Genomic DNA, 26,778 nt, shown 5'->3' with positions numbered 1-26,778 from the left:
GAGATGGATGACCTCCAGTATAGTTGACCTCCAATATAGTTGAGATGGATGACCTCCGGTAGAGTTGAGATAGATGACCTCCAGTATAGTTGAGATAGATGACCTCCAGTATAGTTGAGGTGGATAACCTCCAGTATAGGTGTACTCCAGTATAGTTGACTTCCAGTATAGTTGAGATGGATGACCTCCAGTATAGTTGACCTCCAGTATAGTTGAGGTGGATGACCTCCAGTATAATTGACCTCCAGTATAGTTGACCTCCAGTATTATTGAGATGGATGACCTCCAGTATAGTTGAGATGGATGACCTCCAGTATAGTTGAGGTGGATGACCTCCAGTATGATGACCTCCAGTATAGTTGAGGTGGATGACCTCCAGTATAGTTGAGGTGGATGACCTCCAGTATAGTTGAGGTGGATGACCTCCAGTATAGTTGAGGTTGAGTATAGTTGAGATGACCTCCAGTATAGTTGAGGTGGATGATCTCCAGTATAGTTGAGATGGATGACCTCTAGTATAGTTGACCTCCAGTATAGTTGAGACGGATGACCTCCAGTATAGTTGAGGTGGATGACCTCCAGTATAGTTGAGGTGGATGACCTCCAGTATAGTTGCGGTGGATGACCTCCAGTATAGTTGAGATGGATGACCTCCAGTAGAGTTGTCCTCCAGTATAGTTGAGGTGGATGACCTCCAGTATAGTTGACCTCCAGTATAGTTGAGATGGATGACCTCCAGTATATTTGAGATGGATGACCTCCAGTATAGTTGACCTCCAGTATAGTTGTCCTCCAGTATAGTTGAGGTGGAAGACCTCCAGTATAGTTGACCTCCAGTATAGTTGAGATGGATGAACTCCAGTATAGTTGACCTCCAGTATAGTTGAGATGGATGAACTCCAGTATAGTTGACCTCCAGTATAGTTGAGATGGATGACCTCCAGTATAGTTGACCTCCAGTATAGTTGACCTCCAGTATAGTTGAGATGGATGACCTCCGGTAGAGTTGAGATAGATGACCTCCAGTATAGTTGAGATGGATGACCTCCAGTATAGTTGACCTCCAATATAGTTGAGATGGATGACCTCCGGTAGAGTTGAGATAGATGACCTCCAGTATAGTTGAGATAGATGACCTCCAGTATAGTTGAGGTGGATAACCTCCAGTATAGGTGTACTCCAGTATAGTTGACTTCCAGTATAGTTGAGATGGATGACCTCCAGTATAGTTGACCTCCAGTATAGTTGAGGTGGATGACCTCCAGTATAATTGACCTCCAGTATAGTTGACCTCCAGTATTATTGAGATGGATGACCTCCAGTATAGTTGAGATGGATGACCTCCAGTATAGTTGAGATGGATGACCTCTAGTATAGTTGAGATGGATGACCTCCAGTATAGTTGAGGTGGATGACCTCCAGTATAGTTGCGGTGGATGACCTCCAGTATAGTTGAGGTGGATGACCTCCAGTATAGTTGAGGTGGATGACCTCCAGTATAGTTGAGGTGGATGACCTCCAGTATAGTTGAGGTGGATGATCTCCAGTATACTTGAGATGGATGACCTCTAGTATAGTTGACCTCCAGTATAGTTGAGACGGATGACCTCCAGTATAGTTGAGGTGGATGACCTCCAGTATAGTTGAGGTGGATGACCTCCAGTATAGTTGAGGTGGATGACCTCCAGTATAGTTGAGGTGGATGATCTCCAGTATAGTTGACCTCCAGTATAGTTGAGGTGGATGACCTCCAGTATAGTTGAGGTGGATGACCTCCAGTATAGTTGACCTCCAGTATAGTTGAGTTGGATGACCTCCAGTATAGTTGAGATGGATGACCTCCAGTATAGTTGACCTCCAGTATAGTTGACGTGGATGACCTCCAGTATATTTGAGATGGATGACCTCCAGTATAGTTGACCTCCAGTATAGTTGTCCTCCAGTATAGTTGAGGTGGAAGAGCTCCAGTATAGTTGACCTCCAGTATAGTTGATCTCCAGTATAGTCGAGATGGATGACCTCCAGTATAGTTGTCCTCCAGTATAGTTGAGATGGATGAACTCCAGTATAGTTGACCTCCAGTATAGTTGAGATGGATGAACTCCAGTATAGTTGAGATGGATAACCTCCAGTATAGTTGAGGTGGATGACCTCCAGTATAGTTGAGGTGGATGACCTCCAGTATAGTTGAGGTGGATGACCTCCAGTATAGTTGACCTCCAGTATAGTTGAGGTGGATGACCTCCAGTATAGTTGAGATGGATGACCTCCAGTATAGTTGACCTCCAGTATAGTTGACGTGGATAACCTCCAGTATATTTGAGATGGATGACCTCCAGTATAGTTGACCTCCAGTATAGTTGTCCTCCAGTATAGTTGAGGTGGAAGAGCTCCAGTATAGTTGACCTCCAGTATAGTTGATCTCCAGTATAGTCGAGATGGATGACCTCCAGTATAGTTGTCCTCCAGTATAGTTGAGATGGATGAACTCCAGTATAGTTGACCTCCAGTATAGTTGAGATGGATGAACTCCAGTATAGTTGAGATGGATAACCTCCAGTATAGTTGTACTCCAGTATAGTTGACCTCCAGTATAGTTGAGATGGATGACCTCCGGTAGAGTTGAGATAGATGACCTCCAGTATAGTTGAGATGGATGACCTCCAGTATAGTTGAGATGGATGACCTCCGGTAGAGTTGAGATAGATGACCTCCAGTATAGTTGAGGTGGATAACCTCCAGTATAGTTGAGGTGGATAATCTCCAGTATAGTTGACCTCCAGTATAGTTGACTTCCAGTATAGTTGAGATGGATGACCTCCAGTATAGTTGACCTCCAGTATAGTTGAGGTGGATGACCTCCAGTATAGTTGACCTCCAGTATAGTTGACCTCCAGTATTGTTGAGATGGATGACCTCCGGTAGAGTTGAGATGGATGACCTCCAGTATAGTTGAGATGGATGACCTCCAGTATAGTTGAGATGGATGACCTCCAGTATAGTTGAGACGGATGACCTCCAGTACAGTTGAGGTGGATGATCTCCAGTATAGTTGAGGTGGATGACCTCCAGTATAGTTGAGGTGGATGACCTCCAGTATAGTTGAGGTGGATGACCTCCAGTATAGTTGACCTCCAGTATAGTTGAGGTGGATGGCCTCCAGTATAGTTGACCTCCAGTATAGTTGAGATGGATGACCTGCAGTATAGTGGAGGTGGATGAACTCTAATGCTATAGGCTTTAAATTATTGTTGAAACTGCTGAGCAATGCTCTTTTTTCTTACATGCTGTAGTGCAATGGGTCTTTAAAAAAACGTTCTTATACCATAACATTGTTAAGAGGTAGATGTCGCCCGATTTTTCTAGTTCATGTGTCATAAATCCTAACCATTGCGTTATGATATTCTAGCCTATGATGTGTATATTCTCCTTCAGGGGTAGGCAACCCCTTTTCCTGGAGGTCATTCACCTGTAAGGTGTATATTCTACCCCTGTTCCTGGAGGTCATTCACCTGTAAGGTGTATATTCTACCCCTTTTCCTGGAGGTCATTCACCTGTAAGGTGTATATTCTACCCCTGTTCCTGGAGGTCATTCACCTGTAAGGTGTATATTCTACCTGGAGGTCAGCCACCTGTAAGGTGTATATTCTACCCCTTTTCCTGGAGGTCATTCACCTGTAAGGTGTATATTCTACCCCTGTTCCTGGAGGTCATTCACCTGTAAGGTGTATATTCTACCCCTGTTCCTGGAGGTCATTCACCTGTAAGGTGTATATTCTACCTGGAGATCATTCACCTGTAAGGTGTATATTCTACCTGGAGTTCATTCACCTGTAAGGTGTATATTCTACCTGGAGGTCATTCACCTGTAAGGTGTATATTCTACCTGGAGGTCATTCACCTGTAAGGTGTATATTCTACCTGGAGGTCATTCACCTGTAAGGTGTATATTCTACCTGGAGGTCATTCACCTGTAAGGTGTATATTCTACCCCTGTTCCTGGAGGTCATTCACCTGTAAGGTGTATATTCTACCCCTGTTCCTGGAGGTCATTCACCTGTAAGGTGTATATTCTACCTGGAGATCATTCACCTGTAAGGTGTATATTCTACCTGGAGTTCATTCACCTGTAAGGTGTATATTCTACCTGGAGGTCATTCACCTGTAAGGTGTATATTCTACCCCTGTTCCTGGAGGTCATTCACCTGTAAGATGTATATTCTACCCCTGTTCCTGGAGGTCATTCACCTGTAAGGTGTATATTCTACCCCTGTTCCTGGAGGTCATTCACCTGTAAGGTTTATATTCTACCCCTGTTCCTGGAGGTCATTCACCTGTAAAATGTATATTCTACCCCTGTTCCTGGAGGTCATTCATCTGTAAGGTGTATATTCTACCCCTGTTCCTGGAGGTCATTCACCTGTAAGGTGTATATTCTACCTGGAGGTCATTCACCTGTAAGATGTATATTCTACCCCTGTTCCTGGAGGTCATTCACCTGTAAGATGTATATTCTACCCCTGTTCCTGGAGGTCATTCACCAGTAAGGTTTATATTCTACCTCTGTTCCTGGAGGTCATTCACCTGTAAGGTGTATATTCTACCCCTGTTCCTGGAGGTCATTCACCTGTAAGATGTATTATATTCTACCCCTGTTCCTGGAGGTCATTCACCTGTAAGATGTATATTCTACCCCTGTTCCCGGAGGTCATTCACCTGTAAGATGTATATTCTACCCCTGTTCCTGGAGGTCATTCACCTGTAAGATGTTTTTCTACCCCCGTTCCTGGAGGTAATTCACCTGTAAGATGTATATTCTACCTGGAGGTCATTCACCTGTAAGATTTATATTCTACCCCTGTTCCTGGAGGTCATTCACCTGTAAGATGTATATTCTACCCCTGTTCCTGGAGGTCATTCACCTGTAAGATGTATATTCTACCTGGAGGTCATTCACCTGTAAGATGTATATTCTACCTGGAGGTCATTCACCTGTAAGGTGTATATTCTACCTGGAGGTCATTCACCTGTAAGGTGTATATTCTACCTGGAGGTCATTCACCTGTAAGGTGTATATTCTACCTGGAGGTCATTCACTTGTAAGGTGTATATTCTACCTGGAGGTCATTCACCTGTAAGGTGTATATTCTACCTGGAGGTCATTCACCTGTAAGGTGTATATTCTACCTGGAGGTCATTCACCTGTAAGGTGTATATTCTACCTGGAGGTCATTCACCTGTAAGGTGTATATTCTACTTGGAGGTCATTCACCTGTAAGGTGTATATTCTACCCCTGTTCCTGGAGGTCATTCACCTGTAAGATGTATATTCTACCCCTGTTCCTGGAGGTCATTCACCTGTAAGATGTATATTCTACCCCTGTTCCTGGAGGTCATTCTCCTGTAAGATGTATATTCTACCCCTGTTCCCAGAGGTCATTCACCTGTAAGATGTATATTCTACCCCTGTTCCTGGAGGTCATTCACCTGTAAGATGTTTTTCTACCCCCGTTCCTGGAGGTAATTCACCTGTAAGATGTATATTCTACCTGGAGGTCATTCACCTGTAAGATGTATATTCTACCCCTGTTCCTGGAGGTCATTCACCTGTAAGATGTATATTCTACCTGGAGGTCATTCACCTGTAAGGTGTATATTCTACCCCTGTTCCTGGAGGTAATTCACCTGTAAGATGTATATTCTACCTGGAGGTCATTCACCTGTAAGGTGTATATTCTACCTGGAGGTCATTCACCTGTAAGGTGTATATTCTACCTGGAGGTCATTCACCTGTAAGGTGTATATTCTACCTGGAGGTCATTCACCTGTAAGGTGTATATTCTACCTGGAGGTCATTCACCTGTAAGGTGTATATTCTACCTGGAGGTCATTCACCTGTAAGGTGTATATTCTACCTGGAGGTCATTCACCTGTAAGGTGTATATTCTACCCCTGTTCCTGGAGGTCATTCACCTGTAAGATGTATATTCTACCCCTGTTCCTGGAGGTCATTCACCTGTAAGGTGTATATTCTACCCCTGTTCCTGGAGGTCATTCACCTGTAAGGTTTATATTCTACCCCTGTTCCTGGAGGTCATTCACCTGTAAGGTGTATATTCTACCTGGAGGTCATTCACCTGTAAGATGTATATTCTACCCCTGTTCCTGGAGGTCATTCACCTGTAAGATGTATATTCTACCCCTGTTCCTGGAGGTCATTCACCTGTAAGGTTTATATTCTACCCCTGTTCCTGGAGGTCATTCACCTGTAAGATGTATTATATTCTACCCCTGTTCCTGGAGGTCATTCACCTGTAAGATGTATATTCTACCCCTGTTCCCGGAGGTCATTCACCTGTAAGATGTATATTCTACCCCTGTTCCTGGAGGTCATTCACCTGTAAGATGTTTTTCTACCCCCGTTCCTGGAGGTAATTCACCTGTAAGATGTATATTCTACCTGGAGGTCATTCACCTGTAAGATTTATATTCTACCCCTGTTCCTGGAGGTCATTCACCTGTAAGATGTATATTCTACCTGGAGGTCATTCACCTGTAAGGTGTATATTCTACCCCTGTTCCTGGAGGTAATTCACCTGTAAGATGTATATTCTACCTGGAGGTCATTCACCTGTAAGGTGTATATTCTACCTGGAGGTCATTCACCTGTAAGGTGTATATTCTACCTGGAGGTCATTCACCTGTAAGGTGTATATTCTACCTGGAGGTCATTCACCTGTAAGGTGTATATTCTACCTGGAGGTCATTCACTTGTAAGGTGTATATTCTACCTGAGGTCATTCACCTGTAAGGTGTATATTCTACCTGGAGGTCATTCACCTGTAAGGTGTATATTCTACCTGGAGGTCATTCACCTGTAAGGTGTATATTCTACCTGGAGGTCATTCACCTGTAAGGTGTATATTCTACCTGGAGGTCATTCACCTGTAAGGTGTATATTCTACCTGGAGGTCATTCACCTGTAAGGTGTATATTCTACCTGGAGGTCATTCACCTGTAAGGTGTATATTCTACCCCTGTTCCTGGAGGTCATTCACCTGTAAGGTGTATATTCTACCCCTGTTCCTGGAGGTCATTCACCTGTAAGGTGTATATTCTACCCCTGTTCCTGGAGGTCATTCATCTGTAAGGTGTATATTCTACCTGGAGATCATTCACCTGTAAGGTGTATATTCTACCTGGAGGTCATTCACCTGTAAGGTGTATATTCTACCTGGAGGTCATTCACCTGTAAGGTGTATATTCTACCTGGAGGTCATTCACCTGTAAGGTGTATATTCTACCTGGAGGTCATTCACCTGTAAGGTGTATATTCTACCTGGAGATCATTCACCTGTAAGGTGTATATTCTACCTGGAGGTCATTCACCTGTAAGGTGTATATTCTACCCCTTTTCCTGGAGGTCATTCACCTGTAAGGTTTATATTCTACCCCTGTTCCTGGAGGTCATTCACCTGTAAGGTTTATATTCTACCCCTGTTCCTGGAGGTCATTCACCTGTAATGTTTATATTCTACCCCTGTTCCTGGAGGTCATTCACCTGTAAGGTGTATATTCTACCCCTGTTCCTGGAGGTCATTCACCTGTAAGGTGTATATTCTACCCCTGTTCCTGGAGGTCATTCACCTGTAAGGTGTATATTCTACCCCTGTTCCTGGAGTGCTGCAGGTAAATTGTAAAGTAAAGTACAGATTTTAAAAAACAACTACTTAAGTAGTTTAAAGTATTTTTACTTCAGTACTTTACACCCCTGCCTACCCTTTGATTCTAATTGGTCCAAACATGTATCTGGCCGTGTTTGGGAGTTTTTGCCGGTGTAGGGCATCATTGTCAATAAGAATTAGTTTTTTTAACTGTCTTGCCTAGTTAAATAAAGGTTTTAAAAAACAAACAAAAAAACACAAGAGTAGTTAACATTATGCAGCTGTGTTGGCATATACTCACCACTAGATGGCAGCGTTTCCCTGTGAATGCTACCATAGACCAAGTCAGTTCATATTGGTTAAATACTCCATCCACCTCATCTGATAGGTGTCTTATTTTTTCTCTACTGATTGGGATATTGGTAAACCCATAAAAAAGATGCACAATTTGTCAGTGCCACAAACCAGTAAAATAATATTGACAAACAAATATTGATGTTAAATATTGATATTGAAAACTGTCTGAGCTGAGTATACTGCTATGCAACTCTTGCTAATTCACCTAATCAAGAAAGCATCACTTCAGGATTTAATTGAAGCTATATTGAAGGTAATGACAAATTGTTGCTGAAACACTGAGGAGGTGTATGCAATAGATACTGGTTCGCTAGTCTGTCGGTTATATTGCCTGCGCATTGATGCATACTGCAGTACAGTCTCATGGAGTTGTCTTGGTACTGTTTCTATTCCTGGTACTGTTTCTATTACTGGTACTGTTTCTATTCCTGGTACTGTTTCTATTCCTGGTACTGTTTCTAATATAGGTACTGTTTCTAATATAGGCACTGTTTCTATTCCTGGTACTGTTTCTATTCCTGGTACTGTTTCTATTCCTGGTACTGTTTCAATTCCTGGTACTGTTTCTATTCCTGGTACTGTTTCTAATATAGGCACTGTTTCTATTCCTGGTTCTGTTTCTATTCCTGGTACTGTTTCTATTCCTGGTACTGTTTCTATTCCTGTTAATGTTTCTATTCCTGTTACTGTTTCTATTCCTGGTACTGTTTCTATTCCTGGTACTGTTTCTATTCCTGGTACTGTTTGTAATATAGGTACTGTTTCTATTCCTGGTACTGGTTTTATTCCTGGTACTGTTTCTATTCCTGGTACTGTTTCTATTCCTGGTACTGTTTTTATTCCTGGTACTGTTTCTATTCCTGGTACTGTTTTTATTCCTGGTACTGTTTCTATTCACAGGATGTGGAGGATGGCCTCGATGATGCATTCTCAAGGTAATATTTACATGATGTTTTACATTATATTGTATCTAAAGTACTGTATATCTAATTTCTATACTCAAGGTCACATCGATCCGCTAAGATAATTAGAATTATATAATTAATGATATCAGTAATCTGTTCAACGGCAAATAGTCTTTGAGAAATGAATACATTTCCCAATGTATCAGTACTTCGATAAAGGTATGTAGTACTCCACAGTACTACATAGAGCCATGACTACATGGAACTCTATTCCACAGTACTACATAGAGCCATGACTACATGGAACTCTATTCCACAGTACTACAATAGAAAACGTGTTTGCATAGAAGGACAGAAAACACAACTTCTTGGACTTTAATAGAGGTGTACCTCAAGGCTCAGTATTACCCCCCCCCCTTTCTTTTCTCTGTATTCATAAATCTATTGCCTCTAATTTGTCAGAATACACCTGTTCACTTATACACTGATGGTACGGTGCTTTTGTACATCAGGTTAAAAATATTGTGCAGATACAAGCAACTCCCTGATATGATTTTAACACTTTACAAAAATGGTTTCTAGCAAATAATTTGGTTTTAAATCGAATTAAGTCCTATACCCTGCTGTTGGATACACGGCAAAAAAATAAACTCCGCCGATGGTCATTTCTAAATTCATGCAGGTGATGGAACAATGCTTTCAATCATTGATTGTTTTAAAAAGCTCGGTCTGAGGACGGATTCTGAATTCTCTTTTGGAAGGCATATTGATTCAGCGAGCTCCTACGTCAAAATGAATTACAGACTTCTTAAGTTGGATCTTAGATTAATTCTGTTTGAGGAAGTGAAAGAGGATTCCTGAATCTACAGCGTCTCATGAGGGACGATAATCACTAAACATACACGAATGGGTCAGGATACACACCTCCAAGACTGAAATCTCGATTTTTTTCGAATGAGCAACAGAAAAACACGTGCCAATCGGCTCTTTAAAACTAGTAAAGGTCAAATACACTGCATTTTAAAGCAGTCAGCAATGATATAATGAATTCAGAGCTAGGGAAATTATACCGAGGCTGAATATATGCAGGTGGCAGCCAATGATCCTATCAGCAGACCGGACAATCAGCTGACCGGACAATCAGCTGACCGGACAATCAGCTGACCGGACAATCAGCTGACCGGACAATCAGCTGACCAGACAATCAGCTGACCGGACAATCAGCTGACCAGACAATCAGCTGACCAGACAATCAGCTAAAGTCATTCCGCTACCCAGGAATAGTAAAGCCCCCATTACTTGCTCAAATAGCCGACCAATCAGTCTGTTACCAACCCGTAGTAAAGTATTGGAAGAAATGGTGTTTGACCAGATACAATGCTATTTTACGCAAAGAAAATGTACAACACACTTTCAGCTTATAAGGAAGGACACTCAACAAGCACAGCACTTACACAACTGACTGATGATTGGCTGAGAGAAATTGATGATAGATTGTGGGGAATGTTTTGTTAGACTTCAGTGTGGCTTTTGATATTATCGATCACAGTCTGCTGCTACTATAAATATTTAACTTTCATGAAATCACAAGTGTTATACCACAAAATAAAGCTTAACTTCATGTTAATCCAGCCGCCCTGTCAGATTTCAAAAAGGCTTTAAGATGAAAGCAAACCATGCGATTATCTGAGGACAGCGCTCAGCACACAAAACATTACATACAGTTACCAGCCAAGTAGATTAGATTAGTCACGAAAGTCAGAAATAACAATAAAATTAATCACTTACATTTGATGATCTTCGCATGGTTGCACTCACGAGACTCCCAGTTACACAATAAATGTTTGTTTTGTTCGATAAAGTCCCTCTTTATATCCAAAAACCTCAATTTTGTTGGCGCATTTTGTTCAGTAATCCAATGGCTCAATTGCGGTCACAACAGGCAGACGAAAATTCCAAATAGTATGCGTAAAGTTTGTAGAAACATATCAAACGATGTTTATAATTATTCCTCAGGTTGTTTTTAGCCTAAATAATCAATAATATTTAAACCGGACAATAACGTCTTCAATATAAAAGAAAAACAAGAAAGGTGTGCTCTCGGTCGCGTGCAGGAAACAGCTCTGGGGACATCCCAGGGTCCACTCACTCAATGTGGTCATTCTCCCTTATTTTTCAGAATAAAAGCCTGAAACAATGTCTAAAGACTGTTCACAACTAGTGGAAGCCATAGGGACGGAATCTGGGTCCTATCCCTTTAAATGATGGATAGGCTTTCATTGGGAAAACAGCCATTTCAAATGAATGGCACATCCTGGGTGGATTTTCCTCAGGTTTTTGCATGCCATTTCAGTTCTGTTATATTCACATACATTATTTTAACAGTTTTAGAAACTTTGGAGTGTTTTCTATCCAAATCTACTAATTATATGCATATCATAGCTTCCGAGCCTGAGTCGCAGGCAGTTTACTTTGGGCACACTTTTCATCCAGAGGTGAAAATAGTGAGGTTAACAAAGAGCTGCAGTTAGTTTTGGAAATGGGGAGCAAGGAATAAGTTAGTCCTAAATATTTCCAAAACTAAAAACATTGTATTTGGGACAAATCATTCACTAAACCCTAAACCTCAACTATATTTCGTAATATATAATGTGCAAATTGAGCAAGTTGAGGTGACTAAACTGCCTGGAGTAACACTAGATTGTGAACTGTCGTGGTCAAAACATATTGATACAACAGTAGTTAAGATGGTGAGAAGTCTGTCCATAATAAAGCGCTGCTCTACCTTCTTAACAACACTATCAACAAGGCAGGTCCTACAGGCTCTAGTTTCTACCTTCTCAATAACACTATCAACAAGGCAGGTCCTACAGGCCCTAGTTTCTACTTTCTTAACAACACTATCAACAAGGCAGGTCCTACAGGCCCTAGTTTCTACCTTCTTAACAACACTATCAACAAGGCAGGTCCTACAGGCCCTAGTTTCTACCTTCTTAACAACACTATCAACAAGGCAGGTCCTACAGGCTCTAGTTTCTACCTTCTCAATAACACTATCAACAAGGCAGGTCCTACAGGCCCTAGTTTCTACCTTCTTAACAGCACTATCAACAAGGCAGGTCCTACAGGCCCGAGTTTCTACCTTCTTAACAGCACTATCAACAAGGCAGGTCCTACAGGCCCTAGTTTCTACCTTCTTAACAACACTATCAACAAGGCAGGTCCTATAGGCCCTAGTTTCTACCTTCTTAACAACACTATCAACAAGGCAGGTCCTATAGGCCCTAGTTTCTACCTTCTTAACAGCACTATCAACAAGGCAGGTCCTACAGGCTCTAGTTTCTACCTTCTTAACAGCACTATCAACAAGGCAGGTCCTACAGGCCCTAGTTTCTACCTTCTTAACAACACTATCAACAAGGCAGGTCCTACAGGCCCGAGTTTCTACCTTCTTAACAACACTATCAACAAGGCAGGTCCTACAGGCCCGAGTTTCTACCTTCTTAACAGCACTATCAACAGGGCAGGTCCTACAGGCCCTAGTTTCTACCTTCTTAACAGCACTGTCAACAAGGTAGGTCCTACAGGCCCTAGTTTCTACCTTCTTAACAACACTATCAACAAGGTAGGTCCTACAGGCCCTAGTTTCTACCTTCTTAACAACACTATCAACAAGGCAGGTCCTACAGGCCCTAGTTTCTACCTTCTTAACAACACTATCAACAAGGCAGGTCCTACAGGCCCTAGTTTCTACCTTCTTAACAGCACTGTCAACAAGGCAGGTCCTACAGGCCCTAGTTTTGTCTCACCTGGACTACTGTTCAGTCATGTGGTCAGGTGCCACAAAGAGGAACTTAGGAAAATTTCAATTGGCTCAGAACAGAGCAGCACGGCTGGCCCTTAAAAGAACTAACATTAATGATATGCATGTCAATCTCTCCTGGCTCAAAGTGGAAAAGAGATAGACTTCATCACTACTTGTTTTTGTAAGAAGTGTTGACAAGCTGATTAAACCAATGCGTATCCCACAAGACATGCCACCAGTGGTCTCTTCACAGTCCCCAAGTCCAGAACAGTCTATGGGAGGCGCACAGTACTACATAGAGCCATGACTACAAGGAACTCTATTCCACAGTGCTACATAGAGCCATGACTACATGGAACTCTATTCCACAGTACTACATAGAGCCATGACTACATGGAACTCTATTACTACATAGAGCCATGACTACATGGAAATCTATTCCACAGTACTACACACCTCATGGAACAACAGGGACTGTGAAGAGACACACACATTGTGATATTGTTGTACGGTGGTATTGAACATTTTCTATAGTAGATACGCTGGTAGTGTAATAATGTGATGTGATGTACTGTTCTAGCTTTAGTTTTCTATGTAATGTGAGTGTTTTAAATGTGTTTGGACCCCAAGAAGAGTAGCTGCTGCCTCGGAATCAGCGAATGAGGATCCCTAATAAAATTCAAACTCTTCTGCAGAAATGGGAAGTAAAATCACTGAAAATAGATTTTGAGGCGGAAGCCACAGAGAAGTACTTTTACAACGTTTACAACGTTTTACTGCAGACGGATTACAAGGTGTATTGAATGAAAGAGTCCCGTCCTCCCAGGCCGTGTGCCTTGTTTAGTATTTTACCCCGATTGGGATTTTACTTTTCTAATGCGATTGATCACGTTACCCCTCACTAGCAAAACTTGAGAACGCCATGATGAAGATGAAGAAAATATGGAACATTGCGCTAAAAAATACATTCAAATGAATCCGATATGTCGCCCTAACAAACACACACACACACACACACACACACACACACACACACACACACACACACACACACACACACACACACACACACACACACACACACACACACACACACACACACACACACACACACACACACACACACACACACACACACACACACACACACACACACACACACACTACTGTACTAAAGTCCTATGGTGTCAAATCCGATTCAAAAGTCGAACGAGCAAACACTAAGGAGGCAGGTAGCCTAGTGGTAAGAGCAGGTAGCCTAGTGGTAAGAGCAGGTAGCCTAGTGGTAAGAGCAGGTAGCCTAGTGGTAAGAGCAGGTAGCCTAGTGGTTAGAGCAGGTAGTCTAGTGGTTAGAGCAGGTAGTCTAGTGGTTAGAGCAGGTAGTCTAGTGGTTAGAGCAGGTAGCCTAGTGGTAAGAGCAGGTAGCCTAGTGGTTAGAGCAGGTAGTCTAGTGGTTAGAGCAGGTAGTCTAGTGGTAAGAGCAGGTAGCCTAGTGGTTAGAGCAGGTAGCCTAGTGGTTAGAGCAGGTAGCCTAGTGGTAAGAGCAGGTAGCCTAGTGTTTAGAGCAGGTAGCCTAGTGGTTAGAGCAGGTAGCCTAGTGGTTAGAGCAGGTAGCGTAGTGGTTAGAGCAGGTTGCCTAGTGGTAAGAGCAGGTAGCCTAGTGGTTAGAGCAGGTAGCCTAGTGGTTAGAGCAGGTAGCCTAGTGGTTAGAGCAGGTAGCCTAGTGGTTGGAGCAGGTAGCCTAGTGGTAGGAGCAGGTAGCCTAGTGGTAAGAGCAGGTAGCCTAGTGGTTAGAGCAGGTAGCCTAGTGGTTAGAGCAGGTAGCCTAGTGGTTAGAGCAGGTAGCCTAGTGGTTAGAGCAGGTAGCCTAGTGGTTAGAGCAGGTAGTCTAGTGGTTGGAGCAGGTAGCCTAGTGGTTAGAGCAGGTAGTCTAGTGGATAGAGCAGGTAGTCTAGTGGTTAGAGCAGGTAGCCTAGTGGTTAGAGCAGGTAGCCTAGTGGCTAGAGCAGGTAGCCTAGTGGTTAGAGCAGGTAGTCTAGTGGTTAGAGCAGGTAGTCTAGTGGTTAAAGCAGGTAGCCTAGTGGTTAGAGCAGGTAGCCTAGTGGTTAGAGCAGGTAGCCTAGTGGTTAGATCAGGAAGCCTAGTGGTTAGAGCAGGTAGTCTAGTGGTTAGAGCAGGTAGCCTAGTGGTTAGAGCAGGTAGCCTAGTGGTTAGTGGTTAGAGCAGGTAGTCTAGTGGTTAGAGCAGGTAGCCTAGTGGTTAGAGCAGGTAGCCTAGTGGTTAGAGGTTAGAGCAGGTAGCCTAGTGGTTAGAGCAGGTAGTCTAGTGGTTAGAGCAGGTAGCCTAGTGGTTAGAGCAGGTAGCCTAGTGGTTAGTGGTTAGAGCAGGTAGCCTAGTGGTTAGAGCAGGTAGTCTAGTGGTTAGAGCAGGTAGCCTAGTGGTTAGAGCAGGTAGCCTAGTGGTTAGAGCAGGTAGTCTAGTGGTTAGAGCAGGTAGCCTAGTGGTTAGAGCAGGTAGTCTAGTGGTTAGAGCAGGTAGCCTAGTGGTTAGAGCAGGTAGCCTAGTGGTTAGAGCAGGTAGCCTAGTGGTTAGAGCAGGTAGTCTAGTGGTTAGAGCAGGTAGCCTAGTGGTTAGAGCAGGTAGTCTAGTGGTTAGAGTAGGTAGCCTAGTGGTTAGAGCAGGTAGCCTAGTGGTTAGAGCAGGTAGCCTGGTGGTTAGAGCAGGTAGCCTAGTGGTTAGTGGTTAGAGCAGGTAGTCTAGTGGTTAGAGCAGGTAGTCTAGTGGTTAGAGCAGGTAGCCTAGTGGTTAGAGCAGGTAGCCTAGTGGTTAGAGCAGGTAGCCTAGTGGTTAGTGGTTAGAGCAGGTAGCCTAGTGGTTAGTGGTTAGAGCAGGTAGTCTAGTGGTTAGAGCAGGTAGTCTAGTGGTTAGAGCAGGTAGTCTAGTGGTTAGAGCAGGTAGCCTAGTGGTTAGAGCAGGTATCCTAGTGGTTAGAGCAGGTAGCCTAGTGGTTAGTGGTTAGAGCAGGTAGTCTAGTGGTTAGAGCAGGTAGCCTAGTGGCTAGAACAGGTAGCCTAGTGGTTAGAGCAGGTAGCCTAGTGGTTAGAGCAGGTAGCCTAGTGGTTAGATCAGGTAGCCTAGTGGTTAGAGCAGGTAGCCTAGTGGTTAGAGCAGGTAGTCTAGTGGTTAGAGCAGGTAGCCTAGTGGTTAGAGCAGGTAGTCTAGTGGTTAGAGCAGGTAGTCTAGTGGTTAGAGCAGGTAGCCTAGTGGTTAGAGCAGGTCGCCTAGTGGTTAGAGCAGGTAGCCTAGTGGCTAGAACAGGTAGCCTAGTGGTTAGAGCAGGTCGCCTAGTGGTTAGAGCAGGTAGCCTAGTGGCTAGAACAGGTAGCCTAGTGGTTAGAGCAGGTAGCCTAGTGGTTAGAGCAGGTAGCCTAGTGGTTAGAGCAGGTAGCCTAGTGGTTAGAGCAGGTAGCCTAGTGGCTAGAACAGGTAGCCTAGTGGTTAGAGCAGGTAGCCTAGTGGTTAGAGCAGGTAGCCTAGTGGCTAGAACAGGTAGCCTAGTTGTTAGAGCAGGTAGCCTAGTGGCTAGAACAGGTAGCCTAGTGGTTAGAGCAGGTAGCCTAGTGGTTAGAGCAGGTAGCCTAGTGGTTAGAGCAGGTAGCCAGTGGTTAGAGCAGGTAGCCTAGTGGTTAGAGCAGGTAGCCTAGTGGTTAGAGCAGCTAGCCTAGTGGTTAGTGGTTAGAGCAGGTAGTCTAGTGGTTAGAGCAGGTAGCCTAGTGGTTAGAGCAGGTAGCCTAGTGGTTAGTGGTTAGAGCAGGTAGTCTAGTGGTTAGAGCAGGTAGCCTAGTGGTTAGAGCAGGTAGCCTAGTGGTTAGAGCAGGTAGCCAGTGGTTAGAGCAGGTAGCCTAGTGGTTAGAGCAGGTAGCCTAGTGGTTAGAGCAGGTAGCCTAGTGGTTAGAGCAGGTAGCCTAGTGATTAGAGCAGGTAGCCTAGTGGTTAGTGGTTAGAGCAGGTAGTCTAGTGGTTAGAGCAGGTAGCCTAGTGGTTAGAGCAGGTAGCCTAGTGATTAGAGCAGGTAGCCTAGTGGTTAGAGCAGGTAGCCTAGTGGTTAGAGCAGGTAGCCTAGTGGTTAGAGCAGGTAGCCAGTGGTTAGAGCAGGTAGCCTAGTGGTTAGAGCAGGAAGCCTAGTGTTTAGTGGTTAGAGCAGGTAGCCTAGTGGTTAGAGCAGGTAGCCTAGTGGTTAGAGCAGGTAGCCTAGTGGTTAGAGCAGGTAGCCTAGTGGTTAGAGCAGGAAGCCTAGTGGTTAGAGCAGGTAGCCTAGTGATTAGAGCAGGTAGCCTAGTGGTTAGTGGTTAGAGCAGGTAGTCTAGTGGTTAGAGCAGGTAGTCTAGTGGTTAGAGCAGGTAGCCTAGTGGTTAGAGCAGGTAGCCTCGTGGTTAGAGCAGGTAGCCTCGTGGTTAGAGCAGGTAGCCAGTGGTTAGAGCAGGTAGCCTAGTGGTTAGAGCAGGAAGCCTAGTGGTTAGTGGGCAGAGCAGGTAGTCTAGTGGTTAGAGCAGGTAGCCTAGTGGTTAGAGCAGGTAGCCTAGTGGTTAGAGCAGGTAGCCTAGTGGTTAGAGCAGGTAGCCTAGTGGTTAGAGCAGGTAGTCTAGTGGTTAGAGCAGGTAGTCTAGTGGTTAGAGGAGGTAGCCTAGTGGTTAGAGCAGGTAGCCTAATGGTTAGTGGTTAGAGCAGGTAGCCTAGTTGTTAGAGCAGGTAGTTTAGTGGTTAGAGCAGGTAGCCTAGTGGTTAGTGGTTAGAGCAGGTAGCCTAGTGATTAGTGGTTAGAGCAGGTAGTCTAGTGGTTAGAGCAGTTAGCCTAGTGGTTAGAGCAGGTAGCCTAGTGGTTAGAGCAGGTAGCCTAGTGGTTAGAGCAGGTAGCCTAGTGGTTAGTGGTTAGAGCAGGTAGCCTAGTGGTTAGTGGTTAGAGCAGGTAGTCTAGTCTGTGGATGAATAGTGCAGGGCACCTAGTCTGTGGATGAATAGTGCAGGGTGCCTAGTCTGTGGATGAATAGTGCAGGGTGCCTAGTCTGTGGATGAATAGTGCATGGTGCCTAGTCTGTGGATGAATAGTGCATGGTGCCTAGTCTGTGGATGAATAGTGCATGGTGCCTAGTCTGTGGATGAATAGTGCATGGTGCCTAGTCTGTGGATGAATAGTGCATGGTGCCTAGTCTGTGGATGAATAGTGCATGGTGTCTAGTCTGTGGATGAATAGTGCATGGTGCCTAGTCTGTGGATGAATAGTGCATGGTGTCTAGTCTGTGGATGAATAGTGCAGGGTGCCTAGTCTGTGGATGAATAGTGCAGGGTGCCTAGTCTGTGGATGAATAGTGCATGGTGTCTAGTCTGTGGATGAATAGTGCAGGGTGCCTAGTCTGTGGATGAGAGGACCAGGTGGACGGTTGGTGGGGGCCACGGCGTGGGGGAAGAAACTGTTCAGGTGGTGGGAGGTTTTGGTCGTGATCGACCTGAACCATTTGCCAGAGGGGAGTCTTTGGAAGTGATGATTTTTCCTGCACGCTTCCTTGCCCTGGGTTCTTGCTGGACCTTGATGGAGGGCAGGTGGCAGCCAATGATCCTCTCAGCAGATCAGACAATCCGTTGCATTGATGGAGGAGGTGATGATGGTCATTTAGAACTGAATCAGCATTCAAAGGAGGACTGAAGGCAAAACTTATTCACCACACATTACACTGAAGGCAAAACAACACCATTTATTCACCAAACATTACACTGAAGGCAAAACAACACCATTTATCCACCAAACATTACACTGAAGGCAAAACAACACCATTTATTCACCAAACATTACACTGAAGGCAAAACAACACCATTTATTCACCAAACATTACACTGATGGCAAAACAACACCATTTATTCACCAAACATTACACTGAAGGCAAAACAACACCATTTATTCACCAAACATTACACTGAAGGCAAAACAACACCATTTATTCACCAAACATTACACTGAAGGCAAAACAACACCATTTATTCACCAAACATTACACTGAAGGCAAAACAACACCATTTATTCACCAAACATTACACTGAAGGCAAGACAACACCATTTGTTCACCAAACATTACACTGAGGACAAAACAACACCATTTATTCACCAAACATTACACTGAAGGCAAAACAACACCATTTATCCACCAAACATTACACTGAAGGCAAAACAACACCATTTATTCACCAAACATTACACTGAGGACAAAACAACACCATTTATTCACCAAACATTACACTGAAGGCAAAACAACACCATTTATCCACCAAACATTACACTGAGGCAAGCCAGAACCATCTGTAGAAAGAGGAGCCCCAGATGGTATCATCAAGCCAGCACCATCTGTAGAAAGAGGAGCCCCAGATGTTATCATCAAGCCAGAACCATCTGTAGAAAGAGGACAAGTAGAACAAAGAAATAAGTACAAACAGATAACAAATGTATCATTCAACATCCGATTCCACCTAAAACAATGATATGAACTCTGTCCCAATTCATCTCTGCTCAACTCATTACTTCCTCTCTACTTGCATCCTTCTCAAGGAGGAACCTTGGGTCATCTTCATCGATGGGTTTGTAGGAGGCACAATGGTCAGTCTTCGCATCCATAGATCTGTCTATTAATTTCTCCAGCCCCGTCCCTCAGCTTTTTACGAAACAGGAGTGAGGAAAAAATCATAGAACTCTATACACACGGACAACTTTTAAAATTTTTCTGTTGAAAAATCGGGAGACTCAGCATCGCTCCCTTAACGCGATATTGCCCTGTACCAATCTACGCCACTTGTCAGTCAGCATGGCTCAGTATTGAACAGCATGCTAAGGGATGAAGTGGACCTATAGGAGGATAGTTCTCCACGAGGTGGGTTGGGCATGAACTGGAGAGCAAACTGGAAAATTGGTGTGGGCTGGAGAAAAGACATCAGTATGGGAAGTGGCATATTTGAGAGAGTGCAGTAATTTCAAGAGTCTTGACATGTAGTAAGTATTTCTTCAGGCGAACAAAAATCTCCGCTCTCAAATTAATTTACTGCTTGCATTTTTACTGGTTTAGGATTCCAGGTTGAGTTTGGGCTCCAATTGAGTTTGGGCTCCAGATTGAGTTTGGCCTCTAGGTTGAGTTTGTGCTCCAGATTGAGTTTGTGCTCCAGGTTGAGTTTGGGCTCTAGGTTGAGTTTGGGCTCCAGATTGAGTTTGGGCTCCAGATTGAGTTTGGGCTCTAGGTTGAGTTTGGGCTCTAGGTTGAGTTTGGGCTCTAGGTTGAGTTTGTGCTCCAGATTGAGTTTGGGCTTTAGGTTGAGTTAGATTGCAGGAAATGGCAATTATAAGTGTTAAAAGATGCACAAAATCTCTGAGTCCAAAGGGGGAACAGCTCAGCCCCAATCCGAGCCTCCCCCTCGACTGACTCATCGGCACCTTGTTAACATTTCCTGGGGAGAACCCTGGTCGTTACTGCCTGACAGTCTTTATCAAGTGCCTTTTGCATTACATATGCGTTGTCCCAAATGGCCTCCTATTCCCTATATAGTGCACTTCTTTTGCCCAGGTTGGCCCATAGGGAATAGGGTTCCATTTGAGATGCAGACAGGTTGGAAATATGAATCATCTTTCCTTAGACTGATGGAATATAGCTGATAGCATTCACTCATATCAGATGGACTGAGTCTGAATCCCAAATAGTGTTTGACTAGAAGTACTTGTCATCTCTCTCATATTCACACACTTTCTCACGCACATACTCATGCACACACACACACACACACACACACACACACACACACACACACACACACACACACACACACACACACACACGCACACGCGCACGCGCACGCGGACTGCACACTGAATCCGCACACGTGTTTGACACGCACACGCACACGCACACACACACACACACACACACACGCGCACACACACACACACGCACACGCACACGCACACGCACACGCACACGCACACGCACACGCACACGCACACACACACACACACACACACACACACACACACACACACACACACACACACACACACACACGGTTCACAAATCTAAGTAGCTGAAGGCTGTGTGATTTTCCTCTCTTTCTCAATTGCACCGCTATAGGTGCTGCTAAAGACTACAATCAATCACAATGCCTCGTGGGTAACAGAGGCAGGGCCGTGTTCTTTCTTTTGTTCTTTCCTTCTTTCTGTTTGTGTCCTTTTATTTTGGGCCCAGATTGATCCAGAACCCTTTACAGACTGCTAGAAGATTACAGTACAGATGGGAGTTGGTTTTGAAGTTGATTGGTATGTCATGAATTGGTCACGAAAGCAGATTAAAAGATACATTTACTGTAGGGTATGGTCAATGTCACTCTAACATGCTGACCACACTGCTTGGGTTACGTGCGAGAGCACTGCAAAATAAATGTACATATACATGTTATTCATCATCCAAACTTTCCCCGCGGTGTCAAGGAGCGTCTGCGTAGCCTTGCAGCAAGTCCCGCCTCTCCCGTCTCCTCATTGGTGTTTAGGTGCATATACCCACGTGCCGTCTCCTCATTGGTGTTTAGGAGTATAGACCCACGTGCCGTCTCCTCATTGGTTTATAGGAGCATATACCCACGTGCCGTCTCCTCATTGGTTTATAGGAGCATATACCCACGTGCCGTCTCCTCATTGGTTTATAGGAGCATATACCCACGTGCCATCTCCTCATTGGTTTATAGGAGCATATACCCACGTGCCGTCTCCTCATTGGTTTATAGGAGCATATACCCACGTGCCGTCTCCTCATTGGTTTATAGGAGCATATACCCACGTGCCGTCTCCTCATTGGTTTATAGGAGCACATACCCACGTGCCATCTCCTCATTGGTTTATAGGAGCACATACCCACGTGCCATCTCCTCATTGGTTTATAGGAGCATATACCCAATCTCCTCATTGGTTTATATACCCACGTGCCATCACCTCATTGGTTTATAGGAGCACATACCCACGTGCCATCACCTCATTGGTTTATAGGAGCATATACCCACGTGCCATCTCCTCATTGGTTTATAGGAGCACATACCCACGTGCCATCACCTCATTGGTTTATAGGAGCATATACCCACGTGCCATCACCTCATTGGTTTATAGGAGCATATACCCACGTGCCATCACCTCATTGGTTTATAGGAGCATATACCCACGTGCCGTCTCCTCATTGGTTTATAGGAGCACATACCCACGTGCCATAGTTGTCTCTGATTGAGAATCATACTTAGGTAGCCTTTTCCCACCTGTGTTTCGTGGGTGATTATGTTTCCGTTTCAGTGTTTGCACCGTTCAGGACAGTTTTCGGGTTTTCATTTTGATTCTCTTGTTTTTTTTCTATTTTCGTATTCATTAAAATACATGATGGACACATACCACGCTGCACAGTGACCCTCCTACTGCTCCTCCTCGTCAGACACCCGAATATAGTTAGTCAGTGTCTTCTGTTCACTGTCCGTTCATTTAACATGATGGTTAAATATCTGTCTGTTAATCTACAACTCCTAAAAGATGAGTCATAAATAACGAAGATACTCTCAAAAATCACAAAATGTAACATACATGAATAACCAGGAGGAACACCAACACACACACACACGGAACAGGGGTACCTCAGGATACACACCCAATAACTTGTGAATTAGTAGTTAGTGGCTGACTGTTTGTTTTGATATTTCAACCTGCGTGTCTCGTCTGGTTTGGAATCAACATAACAGCGATGGAGGACACCTCGTTCTACTCAGCATCTAATTCTTGTTACACACTATGCGTCATAAGATGGATTTTTTTTTTTTTTTCTCTCAAGTTAAATCTGCAGTTCGACAGAGATGAAAACGTTGGCCAGGCTTCTTAATGTATTATGGAAGTTTGAATAATTCAACCTGATCTAAAACGGGATGTTCTCATGGCTTTTAGAATTCAGCTGAAGTTTCACAGTCGGACCCAGACTTGGAGAGAATGTGGACGTTGGTTTAGTGCATTTTAGTGCATTTAACTTTAAACTTTAAGTCTCTATTACATTTACTAATGAGTGTAACAAAAACACTACCATTCAGTCTGATCAACTCTCTCCTAGTGAAGGAACTGTTTCAATGAAGGACACTACGTCGGTTCTCAAAGTCCAGCATTGCTGTGTGCGTGTGTGTGTGTGTGTATGTGTGTGTGTGTGTGTGTGTGTGTGTGTGTGTGTGTGTGTGTGTGTGTGTGTGTGTGTGTGTGTGTGTGTGTGTGTGTGTGTGTGTGTGTGTGTGTGTGTGTGTGTGTGTGTGTGTGTGTGTGTGTGTGTGTGTGTGTGTGTGTGTGTGTGTGTGTGTGTGTGTGTGTGTGTGCGTGTGTGTGTACGTGTGTGCGTGCATGTGTGTACGTGTGTGCGTGTGTGTGTGTGTGTGTGCATGTGTGTGTACGTGTGTGCGTGTGAGCGACGGTTTCTTATTGGTTAGAGAAGTGATGGTGTGTTTTGTGTCTCTTCAACCCACCATGCAGCAGTATGGAGGTAGAAGAGATGGACACTGGTAAGTGAGGTGTGAGGTTACACAATGCATGATATATATTATATTATAAACTGGGTGGTTCGAGCAGTGAATGCTGATTGGCAGACAGCCGTGGTATATCAGACCGTATACAGCGGGGTATGACAAAATATTTATTTTTACTGCTCTAATTACGTTGGTAACCAGTTTATAACAGCAATAAGGCACCTTGGGGGTTTGTGGTATATGACCAATATACCACAGTACTAAGAACAGCCCTTAGCCGTGGTATATTGGCAATATACCACAACCCCCTCTGACTTTATTGCCTAATTATCTATAATGTATACTATATGTTAGTATGTTAGTAAGTACAGTAGCATGTTATGTAAACACATGTCTTACAGCCCCATTACGAATGTATCAGTCAGCAGTATTTGGAAAAGTGTCTGTCTGTCTGTCTGTCTGTCTGTCTGTCTGTCTGTCTGTCTGTCTGTCTGTCTGTCTGTCTGTCTGTCTGTCTGTCTGTCTGTCTGTCTGTCTGTCTGTCTGTCTGTCTGTCTGTCTGTCTGTCTGTCTGTCTGTCTGTCTGTCTGTCTGTCTGTCTGTCTGTCTGTCTGTCTGTCTGTCTGTCTGCACTCAGTACCTTTGTCTCGTCTCCCTCCCCCCGCTTTTAATATTGTCTCCTATTCGTTTAAACTTCTCCTCCTCTTTCTTTCACCTCTTTCTCTCCTCCCCCGCTTTCTCCCCCCCCCCTCACTTTCTCCACAGTCTGAGGATACAGCTCTGAGCCCCCTGCAGCAGGACCACCACCACCACCTCCCCCTAGAGGACCTCATGTCCCCGAGCAGTGACGACTCAGACTAACACAACAACTGCCAGACATACTGCTGTCCCCACAAAACAACCAAGTCTGCCAGACATACTGCTGTCCCCACAAAACAACCAAGTCTGCCAGACATACTGCTGTCCCCACAAAACAACCAAGTCTGCCAGACATACTGCTGTCCCCACAAAACAACCAAGTCTGCCAGACATACTGCTGTCCCCACAAAACAACCAAGTCTGCCAGACATACTGCTGTCCCCACAAAACAACCAAGTCTGCCAGACATACTGCTGTCCCCACAAAACAACCAAGTCTGCCAGACATACTGCTGTCCCCACAAAACAACCAAGTCTGCCAGACATACTGCTGTCCCCACAAAACAACCAAGTCTGCCAGACATACTGCTGTCCCCACAAACCACCAGCTCTGCACAGGTCAAACATACTGCTGCCCCCACAAACCACCAGCTCTGGACAGGTCAAACATACTGCTGCCCCCACAAACCACCAGCTCTGGACAGGTCAAACATATTGCTGTCCCCACAAGCGACCAGCTCTGGACAGGTCAAACATACTGCTGCCCCCACAAACCACCAGCTCCGGACAGGTCAGACATACTGCTGTCCCCACAAACCACCAGCTCCGGACAGGTCAGACATACTGCTGTCCCCACAAACCACCAGCTCCGGACAGGTCAAACATACTGCTGCCCCCACAAACCACCAGCTCTGGACAGGTCAAACATACTGCTGCCCCCACAAACCACCAGCTTTGGACAGGTCAAACATACTGCTGTCCCCACAAACCACCAGCTTCGGACAGGTCAAACATACTGCTGTCCCCACAAACCACCAGCTCTGGACAGATAAAACAGCCCTCTCTGTCTGCCTGTAGATCATTCTACAATAACGTAACACTATATAGTACACTAGTACACTATATAGTACACTAGTACACTATATAGTACACTACTGTTGATCAGGACCCACAAAGGTCTCTTGTCGAAAGGTTTCATCCCCTTTGGTGTTTTTCCTATTTTGTTGCATTACAACATGTAATTTAAATGGATTTTTATTTGGATTTCATGTCATGGACTTACAAAATAGTCCAAATTGGTGAAGTGAAATTTAAAAAAAGGACTTGTTTCAAAAACAAACAAAAATACAGAAAAGTGTATGATATGAAGCCCCTAAATAAGATCTGGTGCAACCAATTACCTTCAGAAGTCACATCATTAGTTAAATATAGTCCACATGTGTGCAATCTAAGGGTCACATGATCTGTCACATGATCTCAGTATATATACACCTGTTCTGAAACGCCCCAGTCTGTAACACCACTAAGAAAGGGGCAACACCAAGCAAGCTGCACCATGAAGACCAAGGAGTTCTCCAAACAGGTCAGGGACAGAGTTGTGGAGAAGTACAGATCAGGGTTGGGTTATAAAAAAATATCAGAAACTTTGAACATCCCACGGAGCACCAATAAATCCATTATTAAAAAATGGAAAGAATATGGTACCACAACAAACCTGCCAAAAGAGGCCCGCCCACCAAAACTCACGGACCAGGCCAGGCGGGCATTAATCAGAGAGGCAACAAAGAGACCAAAGATAACCCTGAAGGAGCTGCAAAGCTCCACAGCGGAGATTGGAGTATCTGTCCATAGGACCACTTTAAGCCTTACACTCCACAGAGCTGGGCTTTACGGAAGAGTGGCAAGTAAAAAGCCATTGCTTAAAAAATAGATACGCAAACACGTTTGGTGTTCGCCAAATGGCATGTGGGAGACTCCCCAAACATATGGAAGAAGGTACTCTGGTCCGATGAGACTAAAATCAAGCTTTTTGGCTTCAAGGAAAACGCTATGTCTGGCGCAAACCCAACACCTCTCATCACCCCGAGAACACCATCCTCACAGTGAAGCGTGGTGGTGGCAGCATCATGCTGTGGGTAGGTTTTTCATCGGCAGGGACTGGGAAACTGGTCAGGATTTAAAGAATGATGGATGGCAGTAAATACAGGGAAATTCTTGAGGGAAATCTGTTTCAGTCTTCCAGAGATTGGGACAGAGGTTCACCTTCCAGCAGGACAATGACCCTAAGCATACTGCTAAAGCAACACTCGAGTGGTTTAAGGGGAAACATTTAAATGTATTGGAATGGCCTAGTCAAAGCCCAGACCTTAATCCAATTGAGAATCGGTGGTATGACTTAAAGATCTCTGTACACCAACAGAATCCATCCAACTTGAAGGAGCTGGAGCAGTTTTGCCTTGAAGAATGGGCAAACATCCAAGTAGCTAGATGTGCCAAGCTTATAGAGACATACCCCAAGAGACTTGCAGCTGTAATTGCAGCAAAATGTGGTTCTACAAAGTATTGACTTTGGGGGGTGAATAGTTATGCACGCTCAAGTTTTCTATTTTTTTGTCTTATGTCTTGTTTGTTTCACAAGAAAACATATTTTGCATCTTCAAAGTGGTAGGCATGTTGTTTAAATCAAATGATACAACCCCCCCCCAAAAAACAAAAATCTATTTTAATTCCAGGTTGTACGGCAACAAAATAGGAACAATGCCAAGGGGGTGAATACTTTCGCAAGCCACTGTATAGAGATAATAGGGAGCTATTTGGGATGAAGTAGAGGTGCAACTGTTGTCCTAAGAGTCTA

The 26,778-nt window shown here is 44.3% G+C and overlaps 1 protein-coding gene across 1 annotated transcript in view; it reads left to right on the top strand.

Annotated features, from left to right (window-relative positions):
- Window positions 1-24,179, top strand: part of LOC123991481 (low density lipoprotein receptor adapter protein 1-like) — a 50,568-nt gene extending 26,389 nt beyond the window's left edge. Inside the window, exons 7-9 of the mRNA XM_046293100.1 lie at window positions 8,923-8,957; window positions 23,294-23,322; window positions 24,052-24,179. Of these exons, the coding sequence (XP_046149056.1) occupies window positions 8,923-8,957; window positions 23,294-23,322; window positions 24,052-24,056 (69 nt within the window). The 3' untranslated portion in view covers window positions 24,057-24,179. The remainder of the gene's footprint in view (window positions 1-8,922; window positions 8,958-23,293; window positions 23,323-24,051) is intronic.
- Window positions 24,180-26,778: the final 2,599 nt, after the last annotated feature.

Source organism: Oncorhynchus gorbuscha, linkage group LG12 (genome assembly GCF_021184085.1).
Source record: "Oncorhynchus gorbuscha isolate QuinsamMale2020 ecotype Even-year linkage group LG12, OgorEven_v1.0, whole genome shotgun sequence".
NCBI classification, from domain to species: Eukaryota; Metazoa; Chordata; class Actinopteri; order Salmoniformes; family Salmonidae; genus Oncorhynchus; species Oncorhynchus gorbuscha.
This window is presented reverse-complemented; position numbering and strand designations above follow the sequence as displayed.